This window comes from Chiroxiphia lanceolata, chromosome Z (assembly GCF_009829145.1).
Source record: "Chiroxiphia lanceolata isolate bChiLan1 chromosome Z, bChiLan1.pri, whole genome shotgun sequence".
Classification (NCBI taxonomy): Eukaryota; Metazoa; Chordata; class Aves; order Passeriformes; family Pipridae; genus Chiroxiphia; species Chiroxiphia lanceolata.
In genome coordinates, this window is record NC_045671.1 from 2,625,750 (window position 1) to 2,653,673 (window position 27,924).

The window sequence follows — 27,924 nt, forward strand, 5'->3', positions numbered from 1 at the left end:
TTCCAACTGTCGTAGGTACTGTGGAATTAGTAAACTAAGCAGGGACACGCTAGTGATCTGTAAATGTTTGAATTAAGTAAGTGGCACGAAGGGAGAAGACTGGTGATACATTAATGGTTTTAATGGGGTGAAATTACAGAAGGGCATGTCTAAGCTGAGAATCCGTGTGGAAAGCTTTTGAATGGAGAATCATGGGCTGGAAAATTGTCTCTGTAAGGGAAGTGGTGAAAGCTTTATTGCCTGAGATTTTAAACGCCAGATTAAGATGAATACCAAGGGACTCATTCTGAATTTTCAGGGAGACGGGGCTGAAAGATTAGGAAAGGAAAGGGACAGGCAGGAGGTGGTACTGGCTCATGGAATTCTGGGAATACAGCCCAGTGCCTCTTCTAGGCTCCTTTGGCTCCATGTTATCATTCGTTGACTGCCTCTGCCAAAACTGAAATAATTTCAGCATTTGTTACTCTATGAGGAAGCAATAAGAACTCCTCTGCCACGAAGAAAAGAGTAAAGAGAATCTCAGTGGAGCACCCCTAGAAAGGACCACTGAGGATGGGAGTAGCTGTGGAGGGCCCAGAGATGCAGCCCCAGCCTGAACTTCCAGGGGATGGTCACCATGACCTCCCTCTGTGGCATTCACACTTCCCCAAGGACAATGGGAGGAAGTTCACCCAGCACTGGAGCACAACCCCAAGCCAACTCCCCTGCCAAACCAAAAGCTGGTTGTGAGAGCACTTTGGCTCACAAGGGCTTCCAGGCTGGCTTCCCTCACCTGGCTCTTGGCAGAGGGAGCGGAGCTCCTCCGTCCCTGCTCCCATCTCTCCCCCAGCACCAGGGCATAATTTCCCTCCAGCTCCAGACTGGAGAATGATGTTTCATCTCCATGCATCTGATGGCAGCATCCATAGGGACATTGCTAAGCATCTTCTGCGAAGGAATACATAGAAACTTCACCTTCTGAGTAACATGTAAGTAACACCCATTTCCCAAGCTGGGGTGTGGGCTGCCAAGCATCTGAAATCACAAACGTGCTGCTGAAACCTGGCCAAGTCACCTCCCTGCTCCTTCATGAGGTTACCCAGGCTCCTCTGCAAAACTGGGACCATGGAAAAAGTGTCCAGGACACTGAGGGGTTCACTCATGCCCGAGCTACAGCCCAAATCTCCTGGGGAAGGAAAAGAAGTAAAACCTTTCCTTGCTGCTGTGTTTTATCAGCCAACATCATCTAATTAATCAGCACAGCTGCTTAATTAGCATTAGAGGCATATTTATCACGGGGCTAGAGGAAGCATTTATTAGATTAATTTGTAGTTTTGGAGTTGTTTGATATTTTTTTACTGGAGCTTACGCAGTTCAGTGCTGAAGGACTTCAAGGCAGATGGAGGCAGTGCCGTGTCTTCCCACACAGGTGGTACCTGGTGAAAAGAGAAGGAGCCACGAGACTTACTTTAAACCCATTCTCATTGGTAAAGCCTCTGCTTACTCACTTGTGAGTTATTTGTTTGGGTTTTTTCTTTTAGGAGAAATATTTCTGAATTGGAGAAGTAGAAATACTTCCAGCCCGGTACTGAAGTTTTTTTAAGTGAGGTAAGTGTGTAAGAAAATTAGAAATATTTCTGAAGCTGCTTGAATTACCAACAGCGACTGTGTTCTCGGATACAAAGTAAAGGATTTCCTGTAAGGTCACACCGACCAGGATTATTATTGTTTCACTACAGACCTTGTAATTTAAAAAGCCAAAGAACAGCTTAGAAATACAAAACCTTTCCCAGACTTCTGAGACTTATTCAATACTAAATGTAATTTAAAGAAATCCTAAGTACGCTTAGCATTTGACACATCAAATTTTTTTGCTTGTTAGTACCCAAAACAGCATTGAGTATCAAGATATTTGGAGAGTTTTACTGGAGGCAGTACAAAATGCAACCAAATCACTTTTAAAATAAATCTTGAAACATTTAATATTTTTTAAAATTACATTTAAAGTCCCATATTAATACAGTATATCCACTAAAGGATTGATATGAATGGGAAAAAAAAAGTGAACACCTTCAGCCAGAGGAAGCCTGAAAAGCAGCCACAATGAAATGTTTGCAACCAAGAGGATGTTTTTATAGTACTAACCAAAAGATACAGCAAAAGAGGTTCCATCCACATCTTTTGATTCAATGCATTTGCGGTAAATAGATACACATTTCAGCTCAGAAGCCTTAAATTTGCATGGTGTCTTTTGCATTCCTCTAGCATTTTTATTATTCTAGTTTTAGTACCTAAATGTTTTCTTTTAAATAAATCCCTATTACTTTGCTAGTTAGCAGATGAATTTTAATACATTCTTTTTTTTTGAAAGCAGTTACTATTTTGCATATCGGCCCGATAAGAACAGTATGTCACTTTGTGGCAAAATGTACATGAGTTTTTTTCTTGGAGTTGACCACCTCATATCCGATGAATCATTTTAATTCTTCCCTTTCTTCTTTTTTTCGGGTGGAATTTGGATCCTCACATTTTCCATGAGGAGGAATTGAGTCGCATGGCAATAAAATGCAAACATCTTTTGCACGTTGTTGGGGAAACTGAGGGCTCTGCAGGCAGCTCAGGGCCCACGCCGGCTGTCAGCTTGCAGGTGTTAGCAGACAGGTGTCTCCAGAACTCCATCTGGGAGCTCGGAGAGGAGCAGCTGCTGTAATCTGAAGGGAGGCTGGAGCAGCGGAGGCCTCTCCAGGCGTTCCTGTCTCTCTCACTTGGGATGTGAGAGAGATTCCATAACATCCAACAGCCAAGGGTCCAGCTGGCAGACACCCGCTGTGACCTCCATGGAAACACTCAACAGCTGCCCGGGCAGAGGGGGGAGCCCAGAATCAAATGCTTTCTCAGCCAAGCACTCAGGCTGGCGTGCTCCTGTCTCGGCAGGGCCTCTGTGAGGTGTCCCTGTGCTGGCTGGTCCAATCCAAAACACCAACAGCGAGGAAGGATTTCTGCTTGCCCTGCAAGGCACCCTGCCCATGCCAAACCAAAGAGCTGAGAGACCTTCCCAACACGCTCCATAAATCTCATTTACTTGACTTTTCCCGTTTCCATCAGAAGCTGGACTGTCGGACGTGACAATTCTCCACAGATTTACGCTCAGCTGTGACACACGGCTCAAATGCAGCTGCTGGGGATTTCTTTCCTCCTGCAGTTTCCAGTGCTAGGAAGCAACACGTGGCTGTCTTTGGGCAGCTCTCCAGCCAGTCTGGCCCTGCTGCTCTCTGTGTTCAGGCTCTTCACGTGCTGTGAAACAGCAGCAGCCGGGGAGTGGTGCAGCTGCTCTGTGGGCACAGGGGGGGAGAACAAACACACCCCCTCAGGCTTCACAACTGGTGCTAAGGAAGCACCACAGTCCAGGGAAATCCTCCCAAGCCTGGAGTCATGGTTACACGTGTGATATAAAAAGCCTTCATCTGATGTTAGCCGAGGAAGGCTTGAGGCTCTCATTAAAAAGCAGGGCTGGTAGCACTCTCAAGCCCTCATTTAATGCATCCCAGAGTGTGATCAACACTCCCTCACATCTTAAACACTTAAGCAAAGCATTTCTAATCTGCTCTTAAAAGCCTCCAGTGATTAAGATTCCTTAATTGTCAGGCCATGACCCCCAGTGCCTTACACTGGCTTTCTTGTTTCTGGTGTCTACCCAGCCATGTTCTGATGTCTTCCAAGACTTCTTTCCCCTTCCACAACAGGAAAATCAGATTATGCTCTTGTTCTTTCCATGTTCAAAGACCACTCCAATGGCTTTAGGGTGGTTTTTGTTTCTAAGCATGAGCTGTACCTGTAGCCATCCCTGCACTACTGCACCAGATTTCACACCAGTTACCTCTGAGGTAATTTCCCTTCAGCCAGTTTAGTCCGTGAATTTTCCACTTGCTTTTATCCTTGTTTTCTAGCCCAGAAGGAACCAAAGATAAACAGCCACAAACCTAAGGCAACTAACCCTTTCCTAACAGCTCAATTTAAAAACCTGAAACTAAACAGCAACTCCCTCCAGTGTATGGAAGATGAGGCTGGAGATTCCCACAGGCAGCAGCTCTCTCAGCATCCTTCAATTCCTCCCATCATGGCAAAAGAAAGGAGGTGATGAAGTCACACTTGTATTTTATTGACACCAGTGTAATTTTGAGCTTGCAGCTTTTTAGAAATGAGAGCTATGCCCTAAGCATGATCAGACACAGAGCTCACCATGCTTTTGCCTTGAGGGAGGACATGAAGCAACAGAATGTCCCTTCCTGCAGATCAGTGAAATCGATTTCTGCAATGAAGTAACAGCTCCTGGGGACGTGCACACCGTGCTAAGTCATGGCCACAGTCTTCTGCAACTCTTAATTGCAAACAGATGGAGCTACAACTTGTTACTGAGAGCACCACTACTTGTCTGGACATCACCCAGTGCAAACAGGTCCATGCCCGATGTCCTCAGGCCACTGTTTCTAGATTTTGCTTTTTCCCTACCCACAGGAGATTTTCAGATTTTTGGCTTTAGTATCAAACAGCTTCCAAAAGCAGAAGTGTACAAAACACTTCTAAAAGTGTTGAAGACTGCTGTGGTGGCAGCATGGAAATAAGAAGAGGGCTCAGGAGACCCTTTTGGAAGATGACATTTGAGGTAGAATTGGAAAAGAAATCTATCTGCAAAATCATCACATCCCACAGTGGTTCTGCAAAAATATTAATGCACTTTCAGGCCTAGAAATGTCTTACTGTAAGGATCTTCTTTTTGCTTTTTTTTTTTAAAGCTATCCATGCAGTATCCATAGAGCTATTTATCTGCTTTCATTTGCTTAGCCCTATTTATAATGGAAAGAGAAACAGCAAGTTGTCAACAGTAGATTGGTACCTCTCAAAGCCCTGAAAATGGGCAAACCTTACAGTTCAGTGCCATGGGCTTCTATTTTCTCATATGACAATAAAACTATAGCAAATGAAGAGGTTGATGCTGCTAGGTCTCAGCTCTTCTGCAGGGCTGGACAACCCTTTCTGTGGAGAAATTCACCATTATTGAGGAGACTAAGTAGGAAGTGGCCAGAATGATTTCTTAACTGCTCTGTTCACTTTGATTAGCACATCAAATCCCTGCTGAAGACATTAAGGAGAAATTTAACTGTTTGCTTCTGTTTAAAGAAAATGCTTAAACTAAGAGGCACTCCAGGTATGAGCCTACAACTCATCTGCACAAACTTGGCAAACATCAGACATACCTTGAGTACCTCAGAAAAAAACCTGTATGTCCCCAACCCTGGAATGGCAGGAGAAAACAAAAGAAGGAAGCGAAAGCCAATGATCTAGTAGATGTAGAGCCTGTCCTCAGACAGACCATCAGAGAGAGGACTCCACGAAAAAGTGCAACCCAGAGACTGAATATGGAAAGTGAAGAAAACCAGACTCCCTGATCAGTTCAATTCTAAGCAGTAATGGTCACCCAAATCCTGACAGCAGGGACACGTGGGGAAGGTGCCGTCTGGAGGCCAGTTACAGGTGTGTATCACACAGGGAAAAAATAACAAAGACAACAGTACACTTGCAGGTTATTTTATGAAAAATAGGTGATGTTTACAAACACAAGGCTACATGAGCCCGTAAAAATGAGTGTACTTGCTAGAAGATGTGTACCAGCCAACAGAGAGAAGAACAAGGCAGGAAGCTGCAGAAGTACAGTAAGAATTCCAAAGTGTAATACTAGCATAAATAAGTAGGCAATAGAGGGAAAATCTTCTTCCACATAGGCCACTTCAGGTGAACTGGAGTCTGCTGGGCTACATCAACTCAAAAGCCACGCTGTCAAGCTCCTTTGAGAGTTTGTCCTCCAAGGCCTTCTACGGTGAGAGAAAACAAAGTAGAATCAGTGACCGTGGAACAGTTTTCATACATTGCTGGAAAACAAACATATCTACAATGATCACACCCTGGGAAGTTATTAGCACTGACTGATTAACCCAGGTGCTGAGCTGGAAGGACTCTCTACTGCAAATTGCAGGCAGCTACAGAGAAATCTCCAAATGAAGGGCTGAGTTCAGTTGCCTTTCTTTTGTGCCCCAATGCGATACTGGACACCTTCCAGCTCCCAGAGGTGGGTATTCTGACCTGAGAGCAGCCTGGCTAAGGGGAGCTTGTATTCCTGAACCAAAAGCGAGTGGCTTACCAACATGGGCAGGCTCACCTGAAAACGCAGAAAATGCTCTCAGCTAGCTGTGATTTTTGATCACAGCTTGAAGGCCCAGCACTGAACAACTTGTGCTTTGTGAGCAAGCAGGCAGTAGCCCGAAGAAACGACGACAGGTTTTATGGGGCTCAAACAGGGCCCAGCTCACCCCGTAAAGCCACGTGTGAACTTCCCAAACAGCTTTACGGATGTTTCCCAACAACCACACCTGCAGATGACACAAGCAGGGAGGAAACGGGCACTGTGTTTTACAGGGGAAGGTCCCCACTGCAGTCTACAAGGCAGCTTGTTGAATAAAATCTGGGCCCCAGAGCTCTCTGAGAGTTCAGCAGCAGCCAGGAACGTTGTGAGACCAACACAACTGAGTGAATAAACATTCCAAGAGGTGAAGCAGGCAAAATCCATAGGGATGCAGCTACTTAATCCCCACTGATACCACTATGTCCAACTGCCTTTGTAGCTCAGACATCATTCCTCCACCATTTCCCCTGAACAATATGCACAGTTTCTGCCTTACCAGAGTAAATTTCCCCTTGAGATCATTAAGAACTACAGTATGAGGTGGGTAAATCTGTAATCAATTAATACATGTAGCTTCTGAAAGATAAAAAAAAACCTTACCAGTTCTAGTTTTGCTGCTTCAACCACCACTTTTGCCAGGGGAATACTCTAACGAGAGAAGATGGCATAAAAATCAGTATTTCAGCAGGAAGGAGTCCCTGCCCCTTTGCAAGGGTCTAGTGATTCTAGCCACAGGTGAATTCAATGATAATAAAACTAGTTTTGTGTACACCCTTCACGTGCAGAAAGTACTAACGTTAAAAGCCTAGTATTGGTTTGGTTTGGGCAATCATGTATTTTACAGAAGGCTTGTATGGCCTGAAGTCTAAAAAAACCCCTCAATTTAAGCAATTTTCCAAACCTGCCAATCAAGGGACTTGATTTTAAACATATTTGTGCATGAATTTTCCAAAGCACAATAAGCTTGCACAGATAAACCTCCCTCCCTCCTGCTGCCTGCACCAGAAATGAGGTGTTGGGCTCTCCCTGTCCCCACTGACAGCCAGACATGAGGAGGGAACTGGAGAACCTAATTTAGTTTGACTGTTGTGTTCCACTTGAGGGAAGGAGGCAGATGCCTTGGGAGGAAGATGGATTAAACAGAGGAGCAGTCCCACCCTTCAGCCTTTTTTTCTAGGAGCAAGACAGCAATGGTTGTGTGAGGGAGATGGGAAAACTGTGTTTCCAGAGAGCTGAGTACCCAGCGTCCTAAAGAGAAATCAAAGAAAATGATGGAGCAGCCATTTTAGGGGACAAGGCCTATATTTGGCTCTTTCTTCATCACCCTTAAAATCTTGTTCAGAGCTCTAACCTCTGCACCACGTGCTGTGTCCACCATACTGACAGCCTGATGACACATATAGCTAATACTCTGGTATATATATTACATTTTCTTCACATATTTCTTTGTCCAGTTTCTAGCTAATTCACCTCAACACTAATTCACCTGGCAAATCTGTTCACTTTGTTAGAACAAAGTTTGCCTGGCAAGCATACTTAATTTCTTGGCTTTTATTAATAAATACTCTTTTGTTTAAGTTAAGTCTTTGGTTAATATCACTAACAGACCTGTAGGTCATCCACCTGTCCACCAAAGCATCACAATATCCTTTAAATTCTGAAGTTCATTAAAATTAATCTGATTAGCAAATACAATAGAACAGTAGAATGAATAATTACGAAAGGTAATTCCAAGTAGATCTTCTGTTCCTTCTTCAGAGACGCAACTTTTTTCTCCAGTGAAACCAGTTCCTGTGAAGAGAGCCAGGCAGATTATATTCTAGAGTCTTAAAGTAGTGATTAAATCAGTGAAATAGATCCACAATTACCTAGAGCATTTCAGAATTCACAGACGTTGTCAAGAGTTTTCATCCTCCTCAACACACATGAAAAACTTAAGTTTTGCAACAGCAAAAAGACCCTCCCTTACACTTGCACTGCTTTGCTTATTTTGGTAGCAAGGGGAAATAATTTCTCCTTGGGGCTGCAAATTGAGAACCTTCCACAGTCCTCAACTCTTTTCAAATAATCAAGGTTAAAAAAAAAAAAAAAAGACAAAGTCATTTGTGCTGCCCATTTCATAGAGCTCTTGACAAAGCAGATCTAGAAATGTTACGGAAGTCAAACCTTACCTTGTTAGGTTTCTAGAAGACAACAAGCCCAGGAAATTGCCTGTGGCTTTTCAGTTGTAAAATTTCAACAAAGTTTAGTTGTGGTCAGTACTCTCCTAAACGCTGTGTAATGTAAGCATTGCCACCCAGTGCTGGTTCATGAGAACGACAGCAGGGAAATCAGGAAACCTGCTTTCATTGTTCCGCTCAGAAACATGCAGGAAAAGACAGCAAAAGAAATCAGGAGAAAGACCAAGTTCTCACTACAATGACAGCAAAACATATTAAGATGTGGTGAGTGCTGACAGACCAACACAAATGTCACATGTACAAATGTTTCAGCCCAAAGCTAGAGAATCTAGGTACTAACTCAAGAAACGTGCTTTTTTCTTTAATATATATCCCACTGGGCTTACAAAACAGCTGAAAAATGTTATGTTTAAGGACACAAGAAAAAAATAGCACACAGTTGTTGGGAATTTGGGTTTCACTTGACCTTGTCCTCTTGCTTGGAAGGGCCTGAAAGTAGGTTTATTTCACATGAAGTAGAAGGAATCGTGGGTCATTCTGTTAAGAAACTGCAATACACAGGTAGCCACGTAAGGGATACAGTCCACAGAATATCCACTCTGTTTACAACATGGATCAAGTAAAGGAGGCAGAACACAGGCTGACAATTTGCTTTCAGTGGCAGGAAATTTATTCCATGGAAATTCTCCAATAGATGCTTCTCATTTCATAGGAGAGAGAAACCCATCCAACAGACCCCAGTTCATGGGTATCCATCTACAGGATTTTTATTTGTGCTTTTTCGACCATGAACATTTGTTCAGATAACCAAACAGCAACTGCATTTCCTAAAAGGGAAGAACAAGCAAGTCTAGTCTGTACCATTGTAGAAACAGCCATCCTGTAACCAAATACTTACCTCAGAGAATTGCACCAGTGCCGTGTGTGTCAGGGACGCGTCGAGCCCACGGACAGCAAGCTCCCTCTGCAAACAGGAGAGAGTTCACTTGTAACTGAGGACAAAACGTAACAAGGAGAAAGATTTCGCCATTGCCTCTTATTTTTATCTAAACAGGCAAAGAAGAAAGCAGCAGAAACGTGCAATTTGAGCCACAGCCAGAGCTGCTGTACGAAAGCAGTTGCTGCTAAAATTTCTATCAATAACAAGTCTTTCCAGAAAACTAGAGGGAGAAGAGCACTTGGCCAGGCCTGAAAGAGGCTTCTTAGTAAAATGTCACCAACTGTAATACAACACTTTCCATCTCATATTTGTCAAGTTATCAGACAGCATCTAAGCGTTAAACAAAGCATTCACATGTCCTTCATCATTTAGGAAAGGTGAGGGAGCAGGCAGTGCAGCATTTGCTTTCTGCATTTAATCATCCATTAATTTCAAAAACTGGCTATATTCAGAATTCAGAGGCACAACTTAAGCTCGTGGAATCAGCTGCTCTACTGTATTCTCTTATATGACAGTACCTCACAATAACCACAAGGTAATCCCAGCTAACACAGTTCTCAGGAAAAGAGTAGAAAGGCTTGTATTGATTATAGGATGTGCTGAGAGACCAGCAGGAGCAACTGAACTGCAGTAACATATTGTTCTGTCAGCCCAAGAGTCCTTGGTCTGAGCCTAGGAGGCTCCTGGAATATCTCTGTAACTACAAATTTGGGCCTGACCAACCATGGCTGTGTCATCCCATCACAATGCCTTGTCACAAAATCCTTTCCACCTACCTGAGCATCCGTGATCCTGATTTTTAATTCCAAACCTTTATCTGTCAGGTACGTCATGGTCTTAAGTTGTCTCTCTACTTCGACACGTTCTTTTGCCTGACGTTCCTCTGTATTCTCAATATGCCTTAAAAATAATACAAAAAGAAAAAAACTTTTACATTCAAAGAGATACCAGCATACCAATACTGTTACTTATCTATGCTCAAGCTAAACCCCTTAATACAACCAACACAAGAATGGAGAACACAGAGAAAAACTTGCACTTCCCTGTGAGATTTCCCAGTGGAAACAAGTACAGCTGTCACCTCCAGAATCCCAAAGGCCAGCGAAAATAATGGCTAAGGAGAAAGCCATCTGCCTAAAAGCAAAGGGTAATGTCTTGTGCACAATTCCCTAACTGAGTTAGAGATGTGTTATACAAGCTAAACTTCGGATCACAGAGAGGGACCACAGCAAACCTGCACAAAGCATACAGGTTTGGTATCTCTGCTACAAGCAGCACCACAGTTACCACTTTAAAACACACGCACACAAAAAAACCAAAACAAAATAATTAGACTGGAAGAGAGCTGTGGAGATCATCCGGGCCAATGCCCACTCACGGTTGGGGTTGATCCTGCTGTGCTTGGCAAAGCACTTCAGATTACATCCTCCAGGGAATGGACTTGATACTGAATTTTTTATATATATATAATATTGAAGTGCCTCACACACTGGTTAAGGGAAATTCTTACCTGGGAATGGTTTTTGTTTTGCCTGGTTCCTTCACCCTGGCTACAGAGCCCATGCTAAACGTGATAGGAGAATCAGGTTTGCCCTCAGCCTCAGACAAAGGCAACTGGTGGAAGATGCAAGCTCATATCTGAAAACTGCTTATAGACCATTTATGTGTTAAAATAATGGGTTTGATGATATCCCAAATCTCTTCTGATCACTGAATGTGTCCATGGTACATGGCTTTTCATAGATACCTCCAACTATTTTGAATTGGACATGTGTCAAACCCCTGGAAATTTAGTTATCCTTGTCAGTTACCACAACCAGTGTTGTCCACGGCAGAGATCAGCAGTACTGCTTGCACCTTTCCCTTTTCCTCAACTATTACTCACTCCAGTGACTGCTTGCTCAACATCAGGGCCGAAGTCAGTTTTTTCTTGGTGTCGTCCAATTTCTGCTGCATTTCTCTGGTTTTTTGCACTGTTTCAAACTGGTCCGAAGTCATATTATTGATGGCACAGAAGAGGCTGGTGAAGAGAGAATCAGTGGGAATGCTCAGGAGTCAGCTCTTCTGAAGGTCAGAACTATTGTTATTCTTTTCTCCACACTTTACACAAATGACTTAGTTTTCTCGTGATATTATGATAGGAAAAAATTAAAGTAAGTCACTGGGGTAATTTGCTTTCCTTAACTAACACAGATTCCAGATGGAAGGAAAAATGGGGCAGCAATCTGAGTAGGAGTAAGTGAAAAACACCTGGCACCCCAGTGAATAAAACCACTGGGTTTGAAACCACCCCCAGGCTCCACTCCTGCCTTGCCAAATCGCCTTTGAGAGAAACTGTATTCAGTCCTTGAAAACACACGGCCCTGAGATGTGCCCAGCAGCATCTGAGCCTCTCCCTAAATGGTTCAAAGCTGCTTTTCCCTCCAGCTCAGGAGAAGAGCTCTAAGAGCCAAGATCCTGAATATGACAGAAGAATTGGATTCCAAGGCAGATTTTGGCCTTTCCTTACTGCAGCGGTGCTGCGTCAGGGGCCAAAGCCAGGCTAGGGAGAGGGACCCAGGAAGATCAGACTAACAGATGCCATTTCTCCATGGCTGAGGGAGTCTCCTCACATGAACCAAGGCCAGATGAGAGAGAAGAATGAGGAGCTGAGACTGGAAGACCAGTCACAGTTCCCCAGTCCTTGCCTAAGCAGTGTGAATGCTGCTCTAGCTTGGGCTACCTGGCACAACAGTCCAAGTGGCAGCACCCTGAAGCCAGTGGCCACAAAAACACGAGCAAAAAAGAGGGATTTAACTCTGTCTGAGACCCTTCTCAGGCTTCAGAGCCTTCCTTTGCTGGGCTAACCTAGAGTCAGCACGTTGTGCTCAGTTCCTGTGTGCTCCAAAGCTGCCCAGTGGTGCAAAATAAGCTGGAAAATAAGATTCCTGGGGTCAAAGTGAAGTTTAAAGCTGCTGTTGTGAGAAAACAGAGAGAAAGAGCACAGACCATCACCTCAGATGCAGAGTGTAAAGAATTACCTGGTAAGAGACGTGTCCTTTGTTTGGAGTATCACTGCACTTTTTGCCAGACTAGAGAGGTCCCTGGAGGCTTTTCTGGACAGATTGGTTGGGGAAAGACCCAGGTCTTCGAAAATTTCCTGCATTTCCTTAGCTGGAAAACAAATACAACCCAAAAATAGATAATTTTTTAATATTTGTGTTCTTTTAAGGAACTCTCCAAAGCTAGAACCCAATCCCACATCAGAAGCTTGCCTACCTCTCTGTTGTCAAGGAAAGAGACACTTTAAAAGAAGGCTTAAACATGCCAAACTGCTGCCACGTCCCCGTTTGTCAAAAATATTCAGTGTATTAAGGGAGAAAGTACTGCTCCACTCCTTCCCTGACCAGTCTGTCTGAACTCAAAAAAACAGGAGTCCACCCTTGTGTTACAGCAGTGACCACATGTAGGTCTTCTCCCCACAGAGCTCAGTTTAAGCCTGTTCCAAGCATGCACATGCTTGTCACGGTAAGACCCAGGAGGTCTGTCTCCATCACTGTTTGTTTGATAGCAAGGCACTAGAGGACTTGAAGTAACAAAACCAAACGTTTTTTGGGTTTTTTTTAGGAAATCGTCTTCGTGTGTAGAATCTTCTCACAAAGAATTAAAATTCCTTCCTGAAAAAAGCCAGTGAAGGGACAATCCTTTAGTAACGGAGTTAAAAATGTATTATGGTTCCCTGAACCACTCTCTTTCTCCAAAAAACCAAGACGTTATCAAATACTCCATCTAAACTGCTTGAGTGTAACTTAATCACCTCACTATTCTTTCAGATTCCTCCAGTGCTTTCCTTAACAGCGGCTTAGCACCAGCTGCAGGGTTGCTTCCCTGTCTATCCAGACAGTATTTCCATGCTGTGCTATCCAGCCCAACAGGTTAAAAGGTTTTAGCAACTAATCTCTTGACCAACCTTATGTCACTACATAAATTTTGCTGAAAGGATGCATTGCAGTAAAAACTGTATCAGAACAAAAGCTGAGTTTGTTTCAACTACATATATATATATATATATATTTCTCAGATTCTAAGAAATACAATACAATCTTCAGGATCTCTAAGAAAATCCTAACCTGGACGGAACTGAGAAATGGAGTTTCAAACTCACTTGCTGCTTCATGCACTGCTTCCTGATGCTTCATGTCCTCTATCAGCAAAGAAACATCCCTCTCTTTGGCTTCGCAACATTCCATAAGATCATAAAAGATATCCACCGTCCTTTCATTCACCTCATCTGATGGAATAAAGTGATCCCCATATATCTTCTTCAGCCATGAAGAAACCTGCCAGAGAAGAGAAACAAAAAACCAAGGAATCAAGTGAAATGACAGAAAATAGCTGATATATGTGACAAGTGTGAACTGCTGCAACCTCTGAATTCCTGAAGAATAACTCCTACCACATCAGTCCAGGCATGGGTGGGAAAAGGGGAGAAAAATTCCTTTGTCTCTTCTTTAAACACCCTGTGTGGTTTAGAAAACAAATTCCCTTTTAATCTGCCTCAGTCCTCTGGGCACTTCCTTATCCTCATGTGATTAAAATTTTATCTTTTTATTCACATGACCTGTTGGGTATGGACACACTAACGATCCAAGAGATGTTAAATGTATGTTTGGGAAGCTGGTAAAAACTGCGTTAAAGCACATGGAATAAAACTGCCCAAATCATGATCACTAGGAACACTCTCTGTGGGATAGTGGGACAGAAAGAGTCAGTACAGTGTGCAGGAATGCAAAGCATTCCGAACACTGAAAACAAGGTCAGAAATGAGAGACCAACACAGTGTTCTCATGAAGGACTGTGATTACAGAATCGTAAAGTCATTTAGGTCGAAAAAAGCTCTCTAAGATCACAGAGTCAAACCCTTCCCCAGCACTGCCAAAGCTGCCACTGACTCATGGCCCCAAGTGCAACACCCACAAGGCTTTAGATCCCTGCTGGGATGGTGATTCCACCACTTCCCCGGGAAGCCTGTGCTAGGGCTGGACAATCCTTTGAGTGAAGAAATTTTCCCTAATATCCAATGGAATTAGATGAGAAAGGTTAGATTATGACTAGAAATAAGTGAACACATGGAAGCTCTACACGGAGGGAACATAAATTCTTTCTTAACGCTGCCTAAGAAACCTGATGGAGAAGGGACACAGCCGTGTAACTTTAAAAGACAGCTTTTCCTAGCACGTCCTTTATGCTTGCGCGCAGCGACATCCACACACACACACACACACAGAGCAAACCATCGCACCGCAGGAGCGAACACCCCTAATGACGTGGAAATTGTAACACAGCGAGCAAGCCAAGCTCGGCAACAAAAAAGGACCCCGCGACTCCCGCTACCTGGATGAGTTTCGCCACCGGTTCGGGATCGGGGGGGTTCGGATCTCCCGCCTCAGCCTCTGTCCCGGCCTCCGCAGGCGCCGCCGCCGCCATCGCGCCCGCAGCCCGACGGGAGGGGGCGGTTCGTGGGGCGGGACCGGCGCGGCGGGAACCGGGGGGGGGGGCGGGCGATGGAAGGACGCGGAGTTCGTGATTTGCAGAGAAAAATAAAGCTTAAAGTGAATCGGAACGTTAAGAGGTCCGAGTTAAGAGAAGATATTATATATATACATATATATATATTAAAAAAAAAAAAAAGAGAGAGAAGCAAAACCACAAAACAGATGCGAGAGAATTTCACAAGTACAGATGACCGGCGGTGAAAGGCCCTGCGGGTGCTGGTGGCAGCGGCTGGACACGAGCCCAGGTGTGCCCAGGGGGGCAGGAGGCCAATGGCCCCAGGACTGTCCCAGCCGTGATGTGGCAGCAGGGCCAGGGCAGTGCCCTCCCTGTGCTGGCACTGCTGAGGCCCCTCCAGTGCTGGGGCAGTTCTGGGCCCTCAGACAAGAGAGACATTGAGGGGCTGGAGCGTGTGCAGGGAAGGGAACGGAGCTGGGGAAGGGTCTGGAGCAGCAGGAGCGTCTGAGGGAGCTGGGGGGGCTCATCCTGGAGAAAAGGAGTCTCAGGGGGGACCTTCTGGCTCTGCAACTCCCTGACAGGAGGGGGGAGCCGGGGGTAGTCGGGCTCTGCTGCCAGGTAACGAGGGACAGGATGAGAGGAAACGGCCTCAAGCTGTGCCAGGGGAGGTTTAGATCGAATATTAGGGAAAATGTCTCTACAGATAGGGTTGTCCGGCCCTAGAACAGGCTGCCCAGAGCAGTGGTTGAGCGAATGTGTTTCTTTTCAGGCACGTTTACAGAACATGAAGTGACTACTGAAGTAATCAGCATGAGAAACATTGCTGAAGCATCACATTTGCTACAACACATGCCAGAATAGCTCAGGATTTTTCACTTAACCTTTTCAGTTCCCAGAAAGGTCTTCTGGCATCTGTGACTTTACCAACCTCTCTGTATTTACCAGGGGGACATGATCATGCTGTGCCTCCCTGGGTTTCAGCACTTTCTCATTGGCAAACTCTGCCTCACATACAGGACATACATACTGCATCCCCAGCAGGAGGTTGAGGGCAGGGATTCTGCCCCTCTGCCCTGCTCAGGTAAGACCCACTGCAGTGGTGCCTCCAAATCTGGGACCCTGATATCAGAAGGACGTGGAGCTGCTGGAGCAAGCCCAGAGGAGGCCACGGAAATGCTCGAAGGGTTGGAGCCCCTCTCCTTTGGAGACAGGCTGGGAGAGCTGGGGTGTCCAACCTGGAGAAGAGAAGGCTCTGGTGAGATCTTAGAGCCCCTTCCAGTGCCTGAAAGGGGCTCCAAGAGAGCTGGAGTGGGACTTTGTACAAGGGCATTGAGTGACAGAACAAGAGGGAATGGCTTTCCACTGTCAAAGGGCAGGGTTAGATGGGATATTTGGAAGAAATTACTCCATGTGAGTGTGGTGAGACCCTGGTGCAGGTTGCCCAGAGAAGCTGCCCCATCCCTGGAAGTGTTCAAGGCCAGGCTGGATGTGGCTTGGTATGGTGTCCCACCTTTAAGGGGAAGGGAGCACCCAGTATTTTAGATGCTCATGGCCAAAAGGAACCAGTTAAAGAATTCACAAAAGTTCATTAAGTTTCATTAGTAAATTACACATTTGGCCTGGAAATTAGTGTGTTAGTCCCTCCTAATACAAGCACATGGCAGTGGGTTTCGGATAAAGGGGTAGGGTGAAAGGGAAGAGAGTGGGATAGATTAAAGAGGGAGAAAGGAAGAAAAAAAGTGATCAGCAGCCCTGGCTCCAGCTGATGGGGTGTCCAGGGTTCTGGGGTGCATGCACGCTCAGTCTTGGTTGGGGTGGATCTTTCACAGTTGTTTCTCTGCTTTGGAGATGAGTTTCTCACTTTACGTGGAAATTTATCGTGTGCAGTCTGTTCTTCTAGACCCTTCTGGAAATGGGTCAGAGGACTTCAGGGGTCTTTGGTGGTCTTGATTGCCCTGCTACAGTCCTAGACCATTTCTCGGCCTCATTCTTGTGCTGTGCTGCGTTGTGCTTATCTCCAAGAACTAGAACAAGGATGTTTGTCCTAGAAAAGTGCTGCCCTGTCTCTGCATGACCCCTTCTCCATTCACATACTGTTCTCTCTCACAGCGTGTTTTTGCCAAAGGAGCTCCCCCTTATCGTCTGGGCTTCTACACTTGGGGCAACCTTGTCTAGTGGAATATGCCCCTGCTGATTGCAGGAGGACGGACCTAGATGGCCTTTAAGGTCCCTTTAAGCCCAAACCATTCTGTGATTATCTGACTGGTTGCTAGGCTGCTGCCCGTGCTACGGCAGAGAGCTTGCCACAAAGCAGAGATCCCTGGCACCGTGAGCACCACTGCCTCTTGCATTAGGTTCTACTCAGCTTATGACACTGTCACTATCCCTCTGATTGCATCTGTAGGGCTTTCAAATTTCACTGATTATGAACAGGCTGGCTAAATGTAAGGAAACCAACATGACACTGTGCATCTCATCCCTTTTACCCATTCCCAGAGCACATACGTGCTGCCAGTACTTCTCTGTCTCCAGCTGCTACTTTCCAGACTGGAGCTCCTGGAAAAGGGCCCTAATTACCCCCTTCCCCAGACCATTGTCCTCTGCATTGCAGCCCCTCACATCCCTACTCCTGCCCCTGCCCTTTTCCCTGCCTTGTGACTGCCCCTACCCCCTCCCCTAACCCTGATACCGAGCCCCTCAAGATTTGTGCCCCTCAAGATCTGAACAGGTAATTCCAGCAGTGGGAGATCACGGCCACTGACTCATTGAAAGTTCTGGAGAAGATTATTCTGGGAAGTATTGAAAAACACCTGAAAGACAATGCTGTTGTTGGTCACAGCCAGCATGGCTTGAGGAAAGTCTTGCTTATCAAACCTGATTTCCTTCTATGATATGGTGACCCATCTGATTGATCAAGGGCAGCCAGTTGATGTGATCTTTTTGGATTTCAGTAAAGCTTTCAAAACTGTCTCTCACAGGATCCTTTGGACAAAATATCCAGCCACAGCTGGATAAACACATCATGTGGTGGGTGAGCAACTGGCTCACGGGTCGAGCACAGAGGGTGACAGTGACTGAGGTGACATCAGACTGGTGACTTGTCACTAGTAGGGTTCTGCAGGGCTCCATCTTGGGCCCTGTGCTCTTCAACATCTTCATAAATGACTTGTACACAGGACTGGAAGGGACACCGAGCAAGTTTGCAGATGACACAAAACTTGAAGGAGCTGTTGACTCCCTTGAAGGCAAGGGTGACCCTGCAGAGAGACCTCGACAAATGAGAAGTTTGGGTAATCACCAACCATAGGAAGTTCAACAAGGGAAAGTGCTGGATTCTGCACCTGGGATGGGGCAACCTTGGATGTATGGACAGACTGAGAATGAGATGCTGGAAAGCAGTGTCAGGAAATGGACTGGGGGGGCCCGGTCAATGGCCAGTTGTCCATGAGTCAGCAGTGCCTTGGCAGCCAGGAGGCCAACCCTGTCCTGGGGACAGCAGGCCCAGCATCAGTGGCCAGGCTAGGGAGGGGATTGTCCCGCTCTGCTCTGACCTGGAGCAGCCTCACCTCAAATATTGGGGCAGTTTTGGGCACCACAATGTAAGAAAGATATTGAGCCATTAGAGAGTGTCCAAAGGAAGGCAACAAAGATGGTGAAGGGCCTTGATTTGAAGCCGTGTGAGGAGCAGCTGAGGGCACTTGGTGTATTCAGCTGAAGGAGACTGAGGGGAGACCTCATTGCAGTTACAACTTCTTGGGGAGGGGAAGAGGAGGGACAGGCACTGATCTCTGCTCTGTGTGACCAGTGACAAGACCTGAGGAAATGGCCTGAAGTTGTGTCAGAGGAGGTTTAGGTTGGATATTAGAAACAGGTTCTTCCCCCAGAGGGTGGCTGGGCACTGAACAGACTCCCCAAGGCAGTGATCACAGCACCAAGGCTGATGGAGCCCAAGGAGGGTTTGGATGATACTCTGAGGCAACATGGTGTGACTCTCGGGGATGGTCCTGCGTGGGGCCTGGAGCTGGATTCGATGATCCTTGTGGGTCCCTTCCAACTCAATATATTCTGTGATTCTGTGAAGAAGGAACCCCAGACTCAAATAGAGGGAAGAACTGCACTTGCAGACTAATTAGTATACCAAGTGAGAGACATAGCTAGCAAAGAGGGGTCTGAGTAGCATTTAATAGAAAAGTTATGCAATTTGTAACCAGTGAATGCTGATACCTTTGTTTGTTAAAATGTATAAATAGCGCAAAGTTTTGGTGATCGGTGTGTGACTTATGTGGGTTAACACCCAGACCCCTACTTTGCGCAGAGTAAGAAATAGAAATACTTCGCCTCAGTGCGTAAATTGGCGCAGCGCACCGGGGGACGAGCCCAAAGCGGGGACAACAGCCCTGTCCCTGATCCTGCCCTTGCCTTGTCCCTGTCATTGTTCTTGTCTCTTTCCGTGCTCCTGTCCCTACCCTTGTCCCCGTCCCTTTCCGTGACCCCATCCCTGTCCCTACCTTATCTCTGCCCTTGTCCCCGTCCCTGTTCCGGAGATCCCACCTCCGACCGCCCCTCACTCCCCACCCTCCTGTTCCTCTCAGCAGCCCCCGCCCCTTCCGCCCGCCGAGGGCCATTTCAAGGGCACCTCCCGCAGCGGGCTATTTCCTAAAAACCCTATTAAGATTTTTTTTTTATTTTTAAATTAACTTCATTGCATATTACGTGTGCCTATGTGTGTGTATATATATATTTTTAAGTATATCTCAGGGGCGCGTGGAGCGGTTCCGCGGTCCGCCCCGCCCCCTGGGCGCGGCCTCAGCGCCAAAAGGGGCGTGAGGCGCCGCCGCCATTTTGTGAGCAGAGCGCGGGGCCGGCACCCCTCAGCGTCCCTCCGCCGCAGCCTCCCCGGGTCCCACCGCCTCTGCCGCCGCAGCGATGCTGTCCGCCCGCGTGGCCGCCGCCCTCGCCCGCTCCCTGCCGCGGCAGGCCGGCCTGGTGAGCGCCCTGCCCGCGCCGGAGCCGGCGGGGCCGGGGGGGACGCGCCGCTGCCGCCATCTTGGGGGCCGCGGTGACATTGAGGGGGAACATCGGAGTGTGGGGAGAGAAGCGGGGGGGTGTCCCTTCAGCGATGTGGGGCAGACCCCGCTGAGGGGCGAGGTGTCCTTCACCGGGCTCAGGGTAGTGGCTGAAAGCTGCCAGGGCAAGGTCAAGGTTGGGGGTGTGAGGTGCGAGGGGATGGAGAGTTTTGTCCCGTGTTTGTGAGGGGAGAGAGAGCATGGAAAGAGCCGTCAAGGGCCTCTCGCGCCCTTGTCCTCAGTAGAGGTGAATGAGGGAGAGGCCTGCGCGGCGTACAGGGCATTAAATAAATTGCATTAACGGTGCTACGTGGGACTGCACCGGGAGCCTTGCTTGGGGTGCAGGAGTGTAATGTACTCATTATCACAAATCTTTTTTTTGGGCACTAGAAAGAAATTCTTCACAGAAGGGGTGAATAGACATTGGAAAGGGCTTCCCAGGGAGGTGGTGGGGTCACTGTCCCTGGAGGTGTTTAAGAATAGACTCTGCCGTGATTAGTTGACATGGTAGTGTTCAGTCACAGGTTGGACTCAGTGATCTTGGAGGTCTTTTCCAGCTAATTGATTCTGCAGGTCTGTTCTTTTGCTGGAGTGGTTTGGTTTTTTTTTTTTTGCTATATGTGTTAGCCATACCAAAACCACTACAGTTAGATTTTTCTTAGGAGGCACAATCTTATTTCTCCCCTGTGCAGAACCCTGAGTGGTGCAGTGATTTCTGTATGCCCAAGGTTCTGATGTTTAGCGCAGAGGTGCCAAGCAAGAGGAGGTTTTGCTCTGGGAGCTGCTGCAGTGCTTGATGGTGACATCAGTGCACTGCAGAAAAACGCGGCGAGGGGTTGGGAGCAACCTCCTTCACCATTTGTCCTTTCTTGGTGGTGCTGGGGTTGGTTCTGGAACTCCAGAACTCGTTCAGTTATTGTGAATGAGGTGCTGTGGAATTCAGCTCAAAACTGAGACAGATCATAAGCTCAAAATGAAATATCCCAGTGTGTTATCTCTTAGCATGTTTTTTGCATGATTAAGGAAATCTCATTGGTTCTGAAGCAATTGCTTATTTTAGGTTTCCAGAAACACCCTGGGTGCAGCATTTGTTGCTACACGAAACCTCCATGCCTCCAAACCATGCTTTCAGAAGACTGGTGAGTCTGAGAAAGGTCTTGAGTGTGGTTTAAGAACTTGGTCTGTCAGACAAAATGGGAATTTGAATATGGTGGGTGTTATTTGACAGCACTTGAAGACCTTTATGTTCTGACAGTATTTAACAGTGAAATGTTACACAGTCACATCCTGCAAACTGCACTTCAATTAAAATTCAAAACATGCCCTAACCGGGGGGGATACCACATGTCAGCTGGCTTACACAGGTACCTGCTTCGTGAGGATTCTAGTCAGCCTTCAACTCCTGCAGAACTATTTGAAAAAAATTGCCCCAAGGTGGAGTTTCCTGTCCTGCTTGGAACAGTGTGAAGAAGCAGATGACTTTCCCAGGCCTGCCTGGGTTTGACCTTGTGTCCTTGAGCATGGCTTTTTTGCTGCCAGCAATTTGGTGTTTAGAGAAGACAGCTGCTCTGCGCGGCTGTGTTTTTGGCAGCAATTCATGTACGTTATTTTGAAGTGGTTTAGGGCAATTAAAGGTTATTGAGAAGTAACAGTTTCATAGTGTTATTTACTGTTCGTTAGATGTGGAAATAAAAGATTGTTGGAGGTATGCAGCCAAACAAATTTGAGGAAGATGAAGGATACGTTTTTACAGTTTATATCGAAGAACTTGCTCCTTAAATGTATGGAATTCCTTTAGGTATGTTTGGATTTTGGATTACAAATCAATTGACTGGGTGTTTTGATGCATCCGAGTCTAAGTAACTGCTCAACAAGCAGAGCAAGCATGCCTGTTCTCTCTGAGCTAAGGCTAATTAATTAGTCTAATTGTTTTGTAGGGAGAGAGATTGATAGTAGTGTAGGACATAATCAAGAAAATTGATAACTAACCAGCCATTTGTTTTCTGGTTAAAACTGGTGTGTAATGATGAGTTCAAGCTGCTTTTAGTAACTGGGAGTACAGAGGCTGTTATTCATCTTATGCATCCTAAGTGGGGGTGTTGTTTGCTAGACTTTGTGGCACATTTTAGGAAGGGCACCTTGTGAATTCAAGACAAGCTTACTGGGTTCATACTGTGCCTTTATTTGCTTTTAACCTCTCTTTCCAGGTACTGCGGAGGTATCCTCTATTCTGGAGGAACGTATTCTGGGAGCTGACACCTCGGCCGAGCTGGAGGAGACGGGCCGTGTGCTCTCCATCGGTGACGGTATCGCCCGTGTGTACGGCCTGAGAAATGTCCAGGCAGAGGAGATGGTTGAATTCTCTTCTGGGCTGAAGGTGAGCTGTCACTAAAGCAGTTCCTTCAGCCCAGGGACAGTAAAAGTGCTTGGAGGTACCCGTGGAGTCATTGTATCAGCTTCATTGCATCCTTAATGTGTAGTAACTAGTGAAAATTTTTTAATTTGCAGCACTTGGCTTTCAGTATCAGTATCTGGTTCTAAGCCAACATTTGAGCTTTTTTTGTCTTCATCTGAGAAGTACTAGGACTAACCTGGCACTGGATTCCCTTTTGTTCAGTTTCAGGGTGGCTTTTCTATTTCTTGTTGAATAACAGCCTCTGCTCCAGTACCACATGCAGCTTGCTGGCTTGTAGTCTTAAGAGTGGGTTAAAAACCTGTTGACTGTTCCAAGAGTACTGAAAGAGCTCTTCCAGCATTTTTAATGACCTATCTCACCTTGGGCACTGAAGAAGCCAGTGCTTTTCTCTTGTCCAGCTCCTAGGCAAGAGAAAACTTTTGTACTTGAACCCTGCTTATCCTTTCCGGTTTTTATAGAGAGATTCAGTGCTAGACTGCTGTGGTACAATTATGGGGTAAGTTGAAAGCTTAGGCACGTTTTTAAACACTGTGGAGTTAAATAGATGCTTTGTATGTAAAAAAGCAGAACATTGACTGTTGTTACAAATAAGATTGAGGTAGATTTTTTGGGATTTTGTACACTGCAAAAGAGTCACTGTCACAGTTCTCACATATGTTGGTATGGGTTTTGTAAGGATAATGTGGTCTCCGTCCCAGGGTATGTCCTTGAATCTGGAGCCTGACAACGTTGGTGTTGTAGTGTTTGGTAATGACAGACTGATCAAGGAGGGGGATGTTGTGAAGAGGACTGGAGCCATCGTGGATGTTCCAGTGGGGGAAGAGCTGCTCGGCCGTGTTGTAGATGCCTTGGGCAATCCAATTGATGGGAAGGTAAGTGTATCTAAGTGTTAACTACCTCTGCTTTTATCTGTGTGATACAGACCTCAGCAATTTTTTCTTCTCTTTAAAGGGCGCTATTGCATCCAAGACGCGCAGGAGAGTTGGCTTGAAGGCCCCTGGGATCATTCCCAGGATCTCTGTGCGTGAGCCTATGCAGACTGGGATTAAGGCTGTGGACAGCTTGGTGCCCATTGGTCGTGGCCAGCGTGAGCTGATTATTGGTGACAGGCAGACAGGGTGAGTTAAATGCCCAAGCCTAAAATGTTCCTTAAGCAGGGACCACAGGGCTGTGTAGGGAGTGGGAGAACCCGGGGCAGCTCAACTTACCAGCCTCTGTGTTCCTCAGGAAAACTTCGATTGCAATTGACACAATAATCAACCAGAAACGATTCAACGATGGGACGGATGAGAAGAAGAAGCTGTACTGTATCTATGTTGCCATTGGCCAGAAGAGATCCACTGTTGCTCAGCTGGTGAAGAGGCTCACTGATGCAGGTACAGATATTGGGAGATGGCACCTGCTGACATCCTGTTCTCATTATAATGCTGAGTACTGCTGTGCCCTCTGGTGGCTGCAAATGTAGACAGAATTCTTATTAAATGAATGAATTACTCGGCTTTGTGGAGAAGAAGCCTTTCTAGGCAAGTGGGGAAAATACCATTCTGAGGCCCCCAAACTGCTGAATTGAGTTGAGAGCTTCCCCTTTGCAGTCAGGCAGGCCTGGTGACAAATATTTATGGACTTGACATTTGTTCATGTGTTCATGTGTTCCATGTGCCAGTCAATGTGAGTGGCAGCTGCAAATTTAGTGGGGAGCCCTCACAGCCCAAACACATTAAATGATAGCATCCCTTCAGAAAATGATCTCCATGACCAAGGCTGCACATGTAACAGAACTTGCAAGAGACCAGCACCTGACTTCCTGCCTGCTGATCAAGCACCTTGATCAGGGAAAAACTCCACATTTTAAGGACAGTAATTGGTTTGGGACTATAACGTAAAGGGTTTTGCAACAGCCTTGAAGCATCCAGGAAACCATGGGCTTTCAGCGTGAGTTACTTCTAGAACAAAAGTGTGTCAGTAAAGGTTTAAATTTCATTTTAAATGGGAAAGAAGTCTGCAGGTGTTAGGTGTTAGCTGCCACAAATTTGCTCTTGGGACTTCCTGAGTTAGTTCATCTAACAGGCAGGTTCAGCTGGTGTGATGAGCTTTCCTGGAGCAGTGTAGTGACACTGCCTGGGCGTGCTTCAGCCCTGGTACTTGACAAGCGTGTGTTGTGTTTGCTGATGTGGGGCATGATGAGGTAGCACGCTCAGCGGTATGTGTCTCCAATCCTTTCCAGATGCCATGAAGTACACCATCGTGGTGTCTGCCACAGCCTCTGATGCAGCACCCCTTCAGTACCTGGCTCCCTATTCAGGCTGCTCCATGGGGGAATACTTCAGGGACAACGGGAAACACGCGTTGATCATCTACGACGACTTGTCCAAACAGGTGAGAAACACTGTTTATAGACCTCGTGGTCTGGCCTTGGTGTGTGTAAGTCCAGCGTGTTGAGAGAGGTGCCGAACTCTGACAGCTCCCTTTGCACCACACAGGCCGTTGCCTACCGTCAGATGTCCCTGCTGCTGCGCCGTCCCCCCGGCCGCGAGGCCTACCCAGGGGATGTGTTCTACCTGCACTCCCGGCTGCTGGAGAGAGCGGCCAAGATGAATGACTCCTTCGGGGGTGGCTCCCTGACCGCCCTGCCCGTCATCGAGACCCAGGCTGGGGACGTGTCTGCTTACATTCCAACCAACGTCATCTCCATCACTGACGGACAGGTGGGACTGCTTCCTGTCCCAGTACCCCCGTGTAGCTTCCTGGCTGGTCTCTGAGGAGGCCTCCAGGCTTCTGACCAAGAGAATAAAACAATTTCCTCCTACAGATTTTCTTGGAAACTGAGTTGTTCTACAAAGGTATCCGTCCAGCCATCAACGTTGGTCTGTCTGTGTCCCGTGTGGGTTCTGCTGCTCAGACCAGGGCTATGAAGCAGGTAAGTGTGAAACTGCTGCTCCTCTTCGTGCTGGAGGTAATTAATGTGTAGGCATTACAACCCATTTGACTCCGAAGATCTGTGAACAGGGAGGGAATAAAGCTTTGGATTCCTTAGCGTTATGAAATTATAAAAGGACCAGCTTTGGAGAACTCTTTGCTATTTCTCTTGCCTGCTGAGAGAGGTGAGGGAGAAAGGAAAATTGTATCTATATAAAGATGTAGGATTAAGTTTTGGTATGCTGAAGTGGGTACTATCAACTAGAAATAGAGAACGCTCACTTAACCCTGAGCATTTGTACAGGCATGGAATTAGAGGGGTTTAATATGAACTGTTCCCATATTAGGGAGAAAGAGCATGCTTATGTTACAAGGTGGGATTTTTAGAAATGTGTATGATCTACCAGTGTTTGTAGTCACCTGTCTGGTACGCAGGGCAGAGCTGACTGCTGACAGCTGTCAGCTGCAGATAACCTGCAGACTCTGCAACACCCCTGGAGGTGACCCTACAGGGTCTGACCTGTGCCCTGTGCCGCAGGTGGCCGGTACCATGAAGCTGGAGCTGGCTCAGTACCGAGAGGTCGCCGCCTTCGCCCAGTTCGGCTCTGACCTGGACGCCGCCACGCAGCAGCTGCTGAACCGCGGGGTGCGCCTGACGGAGCTGCTCAAGCAGGGCCAGTACGGTGAGTGTCTGTGTTCCTGTTAGTGCTGTGTGCTGCAGTGACTGTGCTCATTCTGCGCACAGGGTAAATGCAGGCTTGCTTGAACCAGGCTGTCCATGCGCAGCTGGTCTTCCAAGGGCTCTGTGTAGTTGTGATGTGTCCTGTTGTCAGAGTTCTGATGGAATGAGTGCTCTCTTCCTTGCAGTTCCCATGGCTATCGAGGAACAGGTTGCAGTCATCTATGCTGGTGTAAGAGGTCACTTGGACAAGCTGGAGCCCAGCAAGATCACTAAATTTGAGAGCGCTTTCCTCGCCCATGTACTGAGCCAGCACCAGGCCCTCCTCTCCACGATCAGGTATGGGGGTCTACCATGCTTCATCCCCAGGGTATTGACTTAATGGCTGGAGTACAGAATAATGGTCACTGAACTGTTAATTTACTGTATCGTAGAACATCAGGCCTTCAGCTGCTTGTGCCAGAACTGGAGGTTAAATTAGCCTTCCTACCATCGACCTTCCTCAGATTGGTGTCTTCAGCTCTTAGAAAATGCAGCTTATGCTTAAAGTGAGCCTACTTGCATATGGCTCCTCTGATCTGTTCCTTAAGTCACTTAATTGAGTCAGTGCCCATATTTCTGACAGCTTTAAGCTGTGAGTTAAGTGCTGCTGAGTGGATTGTTGGGGACTGAGTATTTCCATAGTTCCGTCCTGGGAACTGGTCCTGGCTTGGTTTGTCATGAGCCAAATCATGTGCGTTCCGTCTCTAAGGCACAGCTCTATAGAAGGTGGAGCATTGTTGGAATACATACGTCTGTTCTGAATGTATTTGTGGACAGACTTCAGTTCTTGAACAAGACTTAACACTTTTAGGAGAACGGATGTTTTGTCAGTGGTACGGCGTCATACATCAAACAGAAATGTATTAAATCATCTACTACTAATTTTGTTAGAAATGGGGAGGTTTGTTGTGAAGCTTCTGTCTTTGTCTCGGGTTGACTGTGTATCTGTTGCTGTGTCAGGAGTTTAACTGAACTCTTCCAACAGGACCGAAGGGAAGATCTCTGACCAGACAGAAGCGAAGTTGAAGGAGATAGTCACAAATTTCCTGGCTACTTTTGAGGCATAAACTCTTAAAACTGTTCAGAGACCAGGCGGTTGTGATCCAGTGCTCCAGCTCCATCAGAGACTAAAGTATGTGCGACTTGAATGTACAGATCTCAGTGAGAATAAAGGTTCCCTGTTCTGAACGAGTGCCTTCTGGCTGGCTGCTTGCATCTGTAGAACACAGAGCTGAACTCCCCTGGACGTTGGGGGGCATCTTAACTGTTGGGTGAGCAAACTCCCCTGACACGGAGCCAGGAGGGTGACAGAGCTGAGAGATGTTCTCAGGGTGTTCATCCTTGGTGCCAGGCAGCTTATCCTGGAGAAGGGCAGTGCAGCTGGGGAGGCACCTGTGCTGTCTTGTCACGAGGGTAATTCGCTGGACCTTGCAGGAATCTCTTTAACTGCCTGAAACTGTGACAGAGTATTTCTTGGAATTGCTGCCTGGTGACCCATCCTGGTGCTGGGCCTTTGGAAGACTGGTCCTTGAGTCTCAGGACAACTGCAGGTGTAGCTGTTACAGCAGTAACAGAGATTAAAATACTAGAATCCTACAATAGTTCAGGTTGGAAGGGACCTTCAAGGCCATCTCGTTCCACCCCCCTGCCGTAGGCAGGGACACCTTCCACTATCCCAGGTTGCTCCAAGCCCTGTCCAGCCTGGCCTTGAACACTTCAGGGATGGGGCAGCCACAGCTTCTTTGGGCAACCTGTGCCAGAGCCTCACCTCCCTCACAATAAAGAATTTCTTCCCAATATCCCATCTAATCCTGCCCTCTGGCAGTGGGAAGCCATTCCCCCTTGTCACTCCAGGCCTTTGTAAATAGTCTCTATCTTTTCTGTAAGTTCCCTTCAGGTACTGGAAGGCTGCATTAGGTCACCTCGAAACTGCCTCTTTTCCAGGCTCAACAATCCCAATTCTTTCAGCCTTTCCTTG

At 46.7% G+C, this 27,924-nt stretch overlaps 2 protein-coding genes across 2 annotated transcripts; one reads left to right on the forward strand and one right to left on the reverse strand.

The window, feature by feature from the left end:
• Positions 1-5,552: 5,552 nt before the first annotated feature.
• Positions 5,553-14,845, reverse strand: HAUS1 (HAUS augmin like complex subunit 1). Its single transcript, XM_032676371.1, has 9 exons — positions 14,711-14,845; positions 13,482-13,656; positions 12,358-12,490; positions 11,223-11,357; positions 10,114-10,237; positions 9,296-9,361; positions 7,937-8,008; positions 6,818-6,865; positions 5,553-5,849 (listed from the first exon to the last, which is right to left on the reverse strand). The coding sequence occupies exons 1-9, from the start codon at positions 14,801-14,803 to the stop codon at positions 5,790-5,792; spliced, it is 906 nt and encodes a 301-aa protein (XP_032532262.1). The 5' UTR covers positions 14,804-14,845; the 3' UTR covers positions 5,553-5,789.
• A 4,795-nt stretch (positions 14,846-19,640) lies between these two features.
• ATP5F1A (ATP synthase F1 subunit alpha) lies at positions 19,641-27,138 on the forward strand. The gene is made up of 12 exons (XM_032675818.1): positions 19,641-19,813; positions 20,954-21,032; positions 22,101-22,270; positions 23,008-23,181; positions 23,261-23,427; positions 23,537-23,685; positions 24,534-24,685; positions 24,790-25,014; positions 25,119-25,226; positions 25,764-25,908; positions 26,093-26,243; positions 26,932-27,138. Exons 1-12 carry the CDS (start codon positions 19,754-19,756, stop codon positions 27,011-27,013), a joined length of 1,662 nt encoding a protein of 553 aa, XP_032531709.1. The 5' UTR covers positions 19,641-19,753; the 3' UTR covers positions 27,014-27,138.
• The last annotated feature ends 786 nt before the right edge of the window (positions 27,139-27,924 follow it).

Bases quoted from the DNA above. Each gene is read 5' to 3' on its own strand.
- ATP5F1A (XM_032675818.1), top strand. From the start codon at position 19,754: ATGCTGTCCGCCCGCGTGGCCGCCGCCCTCGCCCGCTCCCTGCCGCGG. The intron at 24,686-24,789 runs GTGAGAAACACT...TGCACCACACAG, and splicing joins ACGACGACTTGTCCAAACAG to GCCGTTGCCTACCGTCAGAT. The intron at 25,015-25,118 runs GTGGGACTGCTT...TTCCTCCTACAG, and splicing joins TCTCCATCACTGACGGACAG to ATTTTCTTGGAAACTGAGTT.
- HAUS1 (XM_032676371.1), bottom strand. From the start codon at position 14,803: ATGGCGGCGGCGGCGCCTGCGGAGGCCGGGACAGAGGCTGAGGCGGGA. The intron at 12,491-13,481 runs GTGAGTTTGAAA...TTTGTTTTCCAG, and splicing joins AGCAGTGCATGAAGCAGCAA to CTAAGGAAATGCAGGAAATT. The intron at 6,866-7,936 runs GTAATTATTCAT...TTCTCTCGTTAG, and splicing joins TCTACTTGGAATTACCTTTC to AGTATTCCCCTGGCAAAAGT.